General features: G+C 35.8%; 1 protein-coding gene across 1 annotated transcript; it reads left to right on the top strand.

The window, feature by feature from the left end:
* The first annotated feature begins 905 nt into the window (after nt 1–905).
* LOC21392150 (membrin-11) lies at nt 906–7131 on the top strand. The gene is made up of 4 exons (XM_024175657.1): nt 906–1262; nt 1635–1755; nt 1859–2008; nt 6559–7131. Exons 1-4 carry the CDS (start codon nt 1003–1005, stop codon nt 6718–6720), a joined length of 693 nt encoding a protein of 230 aa, XP_024031425.1. The 5' UTR covers nt 906–1002; the 3' UTR covers nt 6721–7131.
* Nucleotides 7132–10187: the final 3056 nt, after the last annotated feature.

Consider the following 10187-nt stretch of genomic DNA (forward strand, 5'->3'; position numbering starts at 1 on the left):
ATTATATTAAATATAATAATAAATATATATTATATTGTAATTATTTATATTATATTATAGTATAATATAATATAGTCGTAATTTTTAACTATCCACAGTAATTCAACCTCATAATTTATCAAATACTATTACATTGATTTTAGAACCATGACAGCTACTATAATTATAGTTTACTAAATACTCAGCTGTTTTTTGTAACAGCTACTTCTTCTTTAAGCAAAGTTAAAAGTAATTTTTTCAAAATCTACAGCACTATCAAACTAAGTCTAAGTCCTCTCACAATTGGACCTCTGTATTACACCGTTGGCTTTCCAACGTTGTCCTTCGGGACTTACCCTCAATTTAATCTAGTCATCGGACTTTTCCTCAACAAAAAAAAAGGAAAAAATTTTGAATCATAAGAATTCTATTCTCTCATAAAAATTTTAAATATAAATTAAAATTATTAATTTAAACGCTTAAACTGCTATTATACTCTGCCCAAAAAAAACTGATTATCCTTTAGTAATTGGTTTTAGATACTGCGGGATCAGATTCACGTCATAAATTTAGAATCATGATTCAAAATTATTTTTACTTAACGTATATTTTTTATGAGAAAAAATACTATAAAAGATTATAAATTATAATTCAAAATCAGCAACAAATACAAAAAAAAATAAACATCTCCGATAAAACCGTAAGTAGACATGTAAGAAAAAGAGACAAAAGAAAGGTGTAAATAAACTGGCATTGGCTTTCCATTAGAACCGTAAGTAGACATGTAAGAGATGGACCCACATAAGTTATAACTTGTCAATACGGTATTGGAAGACTGAGGTGGCCTTATTTATCCTCAGTATATATATATATATTTTTTTCATCACCCATTAATAAGTTAATATAAGCAAAAGCGCCGGATACAGACTGCTCAAACGTGGAAGGAAAAAGCTCAATCAGCCAAATACCAACCAAACTCCGATCTCTCTCTCTCTCTCTCTCTCTCTCTCCGAAGAAGAAGTAATGGCGGTGGAAATGGGCGGCGGCGGAGGAGGGACGCTGTCGGAGAAATACCAGAGTTCGAAGAAGCTTCTGCTCAGGAGCAGAGATGGCCTTGAGCGCCTTGAACGCCTCGAGTACTCCTCCACCTCCGCCTCCATTGATTCTCCCGATCTCTCCTTCTCCGTCAAGAAAGACATCTCTCAGATCCACTCCATCTGCGCCGAGATGGAGCGTCTCTGGCGTTCTGTCCCCGCCAAGTCCCAACGCGATCTCTGGAAGAGGTCTCTCTCTACAATTTTTCTTTCGACTTTATTATTAGGTTTTCGATCTTCATCGATTCAAATCAATCATTGAATTTAGCGAGTAATTTTCAACAACTAGCGAATTCTTGCATAAAAATCAATTCGGGGGGATTGTTTCTTGTTAATCAATTGGGATCGGTGTTGTTAGTAGTAAAATTAATATCTATTGTTTTGGGGTTTTTGAAGAATATTCTTGTTTCTTTCACAAAATTAGTACAATTATTTGTTTCTTCCACCCAGAGTTAGAAGAATTTGGTGATGGACGTGCTAGATATCATTTTTGAATTGAGAAGAAAATAGTTCTAAATTCTGATGGGAAGCAATTTCCTCAAATGGTGGAAAATGGTGCAGAAAGGTTGAGCAAGTAGCGGAGGAGGCGGAATCTTTGAAACAAAGTTTGGATAAGTATTTTCTGCGGAATCAGAGGAGGATGATGGAAGCTAAGGAGAAGGCAGAGTTGCTTGGGAGAGCTGTATGTAAATAATAAAAATGACAATTTTTTTAAAGCCTTTTTCTCTACTGTTTTGGATTGGGAAGCCTAATGTGGTGTGTTTTCTTTGTCGATGGCGTAATAGAATGGGGAATCTGCTCATGTGTTGAGAATTTTTGATGAGGAAGCACAAGCAATGCAATCGGTTCGTAATTCTTCTCGTTTGCTGGAGGAAGCTAGTGCCACGGGAGAGGCCATCCTTTTCAAATATTCAGAGCAAAGAGAACGCCTTAAGGTATTTATATTTTAATGTTACTTACTTAACATAATGATAATTAGAAATTTTTTACATATATGTGTACGTAATTCTTAGTTATAAACGGTTTTTATGATTCTTGTTATCTGTGTGTTCCACATTTAGAGAGAGATATTTATGTTTGCTGCAGCTGTAATTGTGGTAGTTATCTGGTCTTGGGTTTGGCTCTATTTGGTAATTGTTACTCAAAGTCAAAAGTTTACAGAAATCACTTGGATTGAAATCTCCTCCATTGAATGACTTAACATCACTATTTCCTATAAAAAACGACTAAACATCACTGTTGATTAATATTTGGTTGAAAAGCGCGATTTTCAATAACTTGTAGGATTGTTTTCTCCTCCCCCAAAGAAATTCTGTTAACTTGGCTTCAAAACTATTTTTCATAGTCGTCTACATTTGCCCTCAGACTACCAGTCTTGCTTACCATTTGGAGATGGTTTTTTGTTTTTTTTTTTTTTGGGGGGGGGGGGGGGGAGAGATAAGAAAAATCCCATCTGAGTCATTGGCTTTTAAAATGTCCCAGAACGGGTTCCGATATTTGAAATTGATCCACTTTAGTAATTTTGTCCAACTGACTGTTAGAATCTCGATCGAAAAAGGCATGCAAGTACCATGGGCGGCTAAGTGGCAGTAAATTTTGTAATTATTTTGCATGTTAGGGCATGAGTATTAAAAAGGAACCTGTGCCTTTTTGTGTTGAGATTTTAACCACCAGAAGGACGCAAGACTAATTTGGGACAGCTTGGTCATTTGGGGACTCATTATGAGACAATTCAAAAGTCTGCGACTAAAATGGGTTTTAATTTCAATTTGGGGACGAAAAATGGAATTAATTCTCATTTTTTCTTTTCTTCCTAGCTCAAGGATTTTAGACTCTTGTTATTTATTAGACAGCAGAAGGGCAATGAGACAAGGTAGTATTTATTTTATTTCTTTTAAAAGTTTCAATGGTTACTCATGTCCATGTTACCACATAATACAAGTAGAACTAGAAGAAATCTAATTAAGTGATTAACGAAAATGAAATTTACAAAATACAATGCAGCGACCTAAAGAAATGCAAAACCACACAAAATATGTAATCAGTGATATAATGAAACAAGAATAAATGAGGACTTGAATTCAAACAATAACTTCATATTAGGAATGCAAACAAAGAAAAAAAGTTGCATAATTTTGGCACCTGAATTCTCAAGGAGAGTCCCTTGCTACTATCTTTGATTCAGAATGTACAAGCGTTTGTGCTTTTTTCTATGAGTGGTTTCTCCACATTGCTTATAACTTATAAGATTCTTCTTTTAGTGGGTTTTAAATGGTCATAGGTTCCGTGAGTCTTCTCCTTGTATTTATGCGTGTCAACACCTTTTCGGATCATGCTTTATGTATGCTTGTCTTTTGAGTTATTGTGTTAGGATCCGTTAATGACTTGGGAGCTTGTTTGGTTAGTGGGCTGGTAGAGTTAGTAGGAATTAGTATAAATAAAGGGCTTAGTAGCTCACTAGGGGTAGTCTATGATTTTGAGAGTTTTAGGAGACTGAGATTACGGAGAGTTGGTGGTCTCTCGAATACCATTGAAGTTAGGAGTTCTCGAATACTCCAGTCTACCCGAAGCTTTCTTTACGTTTTTCTTAGTTTGGTTGTAAAATTCTATGAGCTAGTGTCAGTGATGATCAATAAATCCACTCTGATTGCCTTCTATTCTTGTTGCTCTGTGTGAAAATTGAGCTATGATAATCAGGTTCCTAACATTTTGGTATCAATGCATCAATCTTTAGCATCGTTCTTAAAAAAAAAAAAAAAAATATTACAAAAAAAAAGGGTGAGAAGGGTCTGAAATCGTGGGGTTTCGAGAACCAGAGCCACCAATCGTCGCCGGTGGTGAAGTGTTCAGAACTGTACGAACTGCGCCGGCGAGCGACGATGAAGGGAAGACGACCAGATCTGAAATCGCGCGAGACTGATGAAGATTGGAGCTATTTGTCGCGATTTGGTGCTGAGACGTTCAGATCTGAGAAGAACCAACCCTTGGCTGATGCGAACTAGTCTGCAAATCCAACGCCAGCAAACGACGCCAGAGATGCGACTTGAGATGGGCGATTCACGCCGGCGTGGGACACAGGTGGAGATGCGAATTGATTGGAGTGAGTTTTCGTGCCTCGGAGCTAGATCAACTAGATCTGAAGTGAACGACAACAGATTCGCGACGAGATCGAGCGTAGATGGGGCTGGGTTTCGCGATCCCGGTGCGTTCAAAGGTGATTCTGGCCGGATTTGGGCCGGGTGTCGCGATTCCGGTGCATCTGAGGCTAATTCCGGCCGAATTCAGACTGTGTCACGCGAGTTCGGCCCAATTTGGGCAGATTCCGGCGAAATTAGGGTTGGGTCCTAAAATTTCGGCGGCCCTAGGTCTGGGTTTTGCGATTCTGATGTGATTGAGACTGATTCCGGTGATGTTTGGGTTGGGCCTCGAACTTACAGCAAGATTAGAGCCAATTACAGCCAAATATGGACTGGATCTTCAAGTTTTGGCATGAATGGGGCTAGGTCTGGGCGATTTGAATTGGGTGAGGGAGATTGGGTTTTGCAATTTGATTTGAGTGAGAGAGTTGGGTATTCTCGAATTGGACTCAGAATCAATCCAAGGGTTTTTTTGAGTAGGGAGGGAAAGGTGGCACGACACCCTATGGGAGGGCCGAACGGATCAACGATTTTGGCTAATGGATATGCCATTGTTCGCCGGAGAAGACCCTGATGGGTGGGTCTTTAGCTAAACGATACTTTTTGTTCTATAGAATGGCGAACAATGAGAAAATCCAAGCTGCTGAAATGGCTATGAAGGGTGATGCTTTGGCTTCGTATCGATGGCAGGATGCTCGTTGCCCGTTCTACAGTTGGAATGAATTGAAGACTCATCTACTTAAGCATTTCAGATTGTCATCCGATGAGGCCTTACATGAGAGTTTCTTGGTGAAACGTCAAGAGGATACCATGGCTGACTATAGATTACAATTTAAGGCACTTGCCAAACCTGGGAAAGAGATTTCAAATTCGGTTTTAGAGAGAGTTGTCATTACAAAATTGGAAGTTGATAAAGAGCAAGTGGTAGGCAGTTTAAGCAGGTTGCTTCCAGCTCAAACAACAGATGTTTCAGATCAAATGGATGTTCAAGGAGACTTGACTATGAAGAATTTTGATGGCAAGGTGGACCAAGGCATTGAAAATAAAGTTGGTTTTCAATCTGGTGCTAGTAATGAGGGGCTTCAAGATATGGGAAACAAGATGTCAATGACATCAAAATTTTCCAAGGATTGTTACTATAGAGCCGGAGTTTGCTGCACGAGTGAAAGAAGTTAAACAGTGGAGTCCATTCTTGTATTTTAAAAGATGAATTTGATTCTCTTTGCAGCAATTCTGGGGCTGTTGACAAAGGAATGGAGAGTGTACACTTGCAGTTGTCCTCCATTGTTGATGTTCTGACAAACAACAAGGTAGCTTTCTCTGGCGTGGTGGAACATGCACTGCAGCAAGATAACGCTTGTGGGAGGAAGGTTTTTGTTAAAACTGAATTGTTTGAGTTGCCCAACAAGGTCTTCCATTGCTACAAGGATGATTTTGAGGCTGAGCTTCATGGTTTCGTTGCCTTTAAAGTGGTTCTAAATTTCAGCTCCAAACAAAAGTGTGAAGTTGAAAAAATAAAGTTAAGGACATTTAAAGCAAGTTCTATACGAATCATTCCGTCCGATGTTCCAAGATCCAAGCTCTTCAAGATTGGAAGGAAGTGGAATCACATAGCTGCAATTACTTAACACCTTGAGGACAATTTGTTTTTTTGGGGTGGGGGTAATGTTAGGATCCGTTAATGACTTGGGAACTTGTTTGGTTAGTGGGCTGGTAGAGTTAGTAGGAATTAGTATAAATAAAAGACTTAATAGCTCACTAAGAAAGGCTGTGATTTTGAGAGTTTTGGGAGACTGAGATTAGAGAGAGTTGGTGGTCTCTTGAGTACCATTGAAGTTAGGAGTTTTCTGGAGTCCTCGAATACTCTAGTCCATCCTAAGCTTTCTTTACGTTTTTCTTAGTTTGGTTGTAAAATTCTATGAGCCAGTGTCGGTGATGATCAATAAAACCACTATGATTGCCTTCTAAAATTGAGCTGTGATAACCAGGTTCTTAACATATTGCAGTCGGTAATCTTAGAATCTATTACGTTTCAGTTTGATGCATATGAAACTTGGAAAATATTCAATTAACCTTTCTTCCATTTATTTTATCAATATATATGTTTAAAACTTACTGTGGTGGTCCTTTGAGTTATAGTTTTACAACACAATTTCGTAGCAGGCTATATCTTTTTATACTTATCTATATGGTGATGAAGTTCTTTTATCTGTTTCAGACCAAAAGGATTAATCAATATAAAAAATAGAAGAAAAACTTGTTGCTTCCTTGTTTTTCAGGCGATAATATTTCTGTTATCTGAATTTCGGTTTAATGTGTTCAAATTTAATTATTGATGCTTGTTCTAGAGGGCACAAAGGAAAGCGCTGGACGTTCTTAACACAGTGGGGCTGTCCAACTCTGTGTTGAAGCTGATTGAGAGACGACACCGACTTGATAGATCGATCAAGTATGCAGGGATGCTATTCACTGTTGTCATTGTGTTCTTCTTTTGGAGGTGGACACGGTGACGGCATATTTTGAGAAAGGAAGACGGTTATATTCTTGGCCTCCTCTTTATGTTTCTTGTGGTTAATATGTGGCCTCGGTTTGAACTTTGAAGACAAAAAACAAAAACAAAAAAAAAAAAAAAGGAAAAAAAAAAAAGAAGAAGAAAAGATACAACAATAGAGAAGCAGTAGTAAGCAAGAGAGGTGATGTTAATCATCTAAATGTTGTAGTAGGTGTAATTTTGTATTGCTACAAAGCAATACAACAATAGTTGTATCTTTCTTTCATTTCATCTCAATATCTTTTGAAAGTTCTTATTATGTTTCACGTTCGGTTGCCACTGGCAATACTCAAATTAAGCTTAGACTAGTAGACTGTGGAAGCAATACTCTCCCACTTCCTAAAGTCCTTATTTGAAAGACATTTGTACATAAAGGGTTTAATGTGCAATTCATCATAAAAACTCATTTGATTTCTTGTATTAGTTGGTCTCGAAAATATCTTAACCCTGGTCTTTTGTTGGTTGTTTGGTTCAATAGTTCACATGGTTTGAAACTTTAAGAGGTTGTTTGGTTGGGGGATTCGTACCCCGATTCGAATCATGGTTCATGGTTCGCAACAGTATTTTCTCTCACAAAAATTACACGTAAATTGAAAATAGTTCTAATCTTATGATTCTAATCCATGAACCAAACGTCTCCTAAATCATAAACAATATTTTAATTCGTGTTTGTAGAAAATAAATAGTGGTTCGAAAAACTCAAAGTGTTGTTTGGTTCTTAGATTTAAACTAAAAACTGTGTTAAAATTTAAATTTTTGTGAAAAAACATTATAATAAAAAGGTATAAACCGTGATTCTCTCTTAAGTTTTTAAGATTTAAATCACACTTTTCAAAACTATACGGGTGTTTGGTACGCGGATTTGTGTTATGGTTCAAACTATGATTTGTAACTCGTTATAATATTTTTTCTCATAAAAAACACACGTAAATAGAGAATGATTCTGAATCTATGAATCATGTTTTAAACTAAAAAGGTTCAAATCATTATAAGAGAGGGCACGTATCTTAAAAAATTTATTGTAATGCGTGTGTGAATAATTGCAAGTGTCGGATTTTATTTTAGTGTTTATTGTATTTTAAGTCATTTAGAAATTTTAAAAAAAATGAGATGGGTAAATAATATGAATAAATAATTTGAAAAATTTTGAGAAAAATGATTATAATGTATTGGACCTTTTGCATTAGCTCGATAGTCTCGTCAGTTGCTTATCTGTGAACCCTGATTTCAAGTTTCATTCAAAAGGCAAGAACCAGCAAGTTTGGCCAACCAATCGAATGTAGATTATGTGTTAATTTTAGAGAGATGATTATAGACGTACTTGTACAAACGGTGTAATTATCTGAACTCCTTGAATGAGTTTAAACTTCACTTTTCATATTCAACTGCACCAGAATCCGTCAGATCAAAGTAATTAACTTGAAAGACAAATTCCACACTTAAAATCACTCTTAAATTGTCACTGTTTGTGCATAGTAGAATGTATCCTTCTTTAAGTGATAAGATTCACTATTTCTTGTCATTTTGTTGACTTTTTAAAACCTAGTTATCTTTCTATGTTTTCACAGTCTAATTTTAGGTAGTTTCTAACTTAATTTTGAACGGAAAATTTTTATTAATAATTAACAAATTACAAAAATAATTACAAATGACCACAACTTACAAAAGAATTCGATTTTGGACATTGACTGGCTCCACCATTGAAGACGGATGAAGCACAAGGGCGAACAAAAGTATCAACACTCAATAGAGAAAGACCAAACCTTGTTAACAATAACCACTAAGGTTGATGGTTAAAACTAGTCGACCGAGACCAAACTCCTAATATTGGAGATACAAGTGACATGACCTAAAAATAAATATAGGTGTAAACAAACACACACAGTTGATAATCAACTCGACGAGTGGGACACATAAAACAAAATCAGAAAGTGGGGAAACCACCTCCGTTATTATAATACATAAGCTTGGTGAAAAAAACGCCTTTATTAAAATTAAAAAAAATCTTATGAAGCCTATGAATAGCCTCAGACATACATGAATAGATGCCGACGACAAACCAACAACCATTGTATGGAAGCCAAAGAAATTAGATTTGAGCAGAGCCGTCGTAGCAGAAGCGCAATCGCCACCAACGAAGCTGAACGCAAAAACAACTTAAACGATGCCCCATGCACCACATTCCCACCTGCAACCCCCCGCTCCTCACCAAATATATGCCTCCATCGCCATGAACCGCGCCCATCAACCATCGACCACACCTACACGACCATAGCCACCATTTTAAAGGCTAAGAGTATGGCGACCAATTAGTAGTGGTGCCAGACTTTGGCCCTAAGAAGAGATCCTAAATTCGAAACCCTAACCGCCTCAGGAGAGAGTTTTCAACTTAATTTTAAACTTAGAATTATAAATTTTCTTTTTTTTAGTCAGGAATGGCTCGGTTTTCGGGAAAAATTCAATCCCAATAAAAAATGACAGAATTACCCTTTTTACGCTAAATTACACGAAATTCTCTATTTCACGAGTACGGGCTTCTAACATCTCATAATTGTTTTAAGAGAAAATTGGCCAAGTTAGCATTTGAATGCATTGTTTTAAGATTTTTACCATTTACTCTAGATTAATACTCTTTTGACTAACATAGTTCTTGGACTAAAGGGTATTAATCAAGTATAAAAAATAAAAATTTAAGACTTGTACATTTTAAAGGATATTTGTCTATTTTTCCTTTATTTTAAAGTGTTGATCTAAACATTGTTAACACTTAACACCTACCGTACTGAAAATTCTTCTGTATTGAATTCCTGGTATTTGACTAACCAAAATTATCTTCACCTTAAACTCAGGAGAAATGTTCATGAATCTTAAACAATAATTAAACTAGAATATACGTAAGTGTACTTATAAAGTGCCGAAATTAATATTAAACATAGAATTTTAGAAATTAACTTAAAGTTCTAAAAATTTTCATTCAAAAATATTATTACAAAGTTACCAAGAAAATTCTCAACTTAAAAAATATTTAAGTCATCATTATTTAAACTCAAACTCAAGTTAATGAACAATATTTTTCTATTCTTAAAAACGTCATAACATTTTCATTTTAATTCTGATTGAGATAATTTTTGTTTATGCGTTCACAATGAAGATACGAATAAAACCTCACTCATATACCCTATTAAAATTTTTCATCACCATTGAGTTTTTATTAAAATACTATATAAATATAAATTCAAATTTTGACCCACCCAAACACAAACTTAAATATATTCTAAATTTAAATCATAACTCAAATGTGCACATCTAAATACAAACTCAAGGTACAACTTCAACTTAAATTTAACTCAAGATTTATACTCAAATCACCATAACTTAAAAATGCAACCGAGCCGTGAGAACGCAGAGTTAAAATTATGATAGAAC

This window comes from Morus notabilis, unplaced genomic scaffold, assembly GCF_000414095.1.
Source record: "Morus notabilis unplaced genomic scaffold, ASM41409v2 Scaffold752, whole genome shotgun sequence".
Classification (NCBI taxonomy): domain Eukaryota; kingdom Viridiplantae; phylum Streptophyta; class Magnoliopsida; order Rosales; family Moraceae; genus Morus; species Morus notabilis.

What these genes read in the sequence shown, in the direction of transcription:
- LOC21392150 (XM_024175657.1), top strand. Translation starts at nt 1,003, where the DNA reads ATGGCGGTGGAAATGGGCGGCGGCGGAGGAGGGACGCTGTCGGAGAAA. An exon ending in CAACGCGATCTCTGGAAGAG is followed by an intron (nt 1,263 to 1,634) that starts GTCTCTCTCTAC and finishes AAAATGGTGCAG; the next exon opens with AAAGGTTGAGCAAGTAGCGG. An exon ending in AGCAAAGAGAACGCCTTAAG is followed by an intron (nt 2,009 to 6,558) that starts GTATTTATATTT and finishes TGCTTGTTCTAG; the next exon opens with AGGGCACAAAGGAAAGCGCT.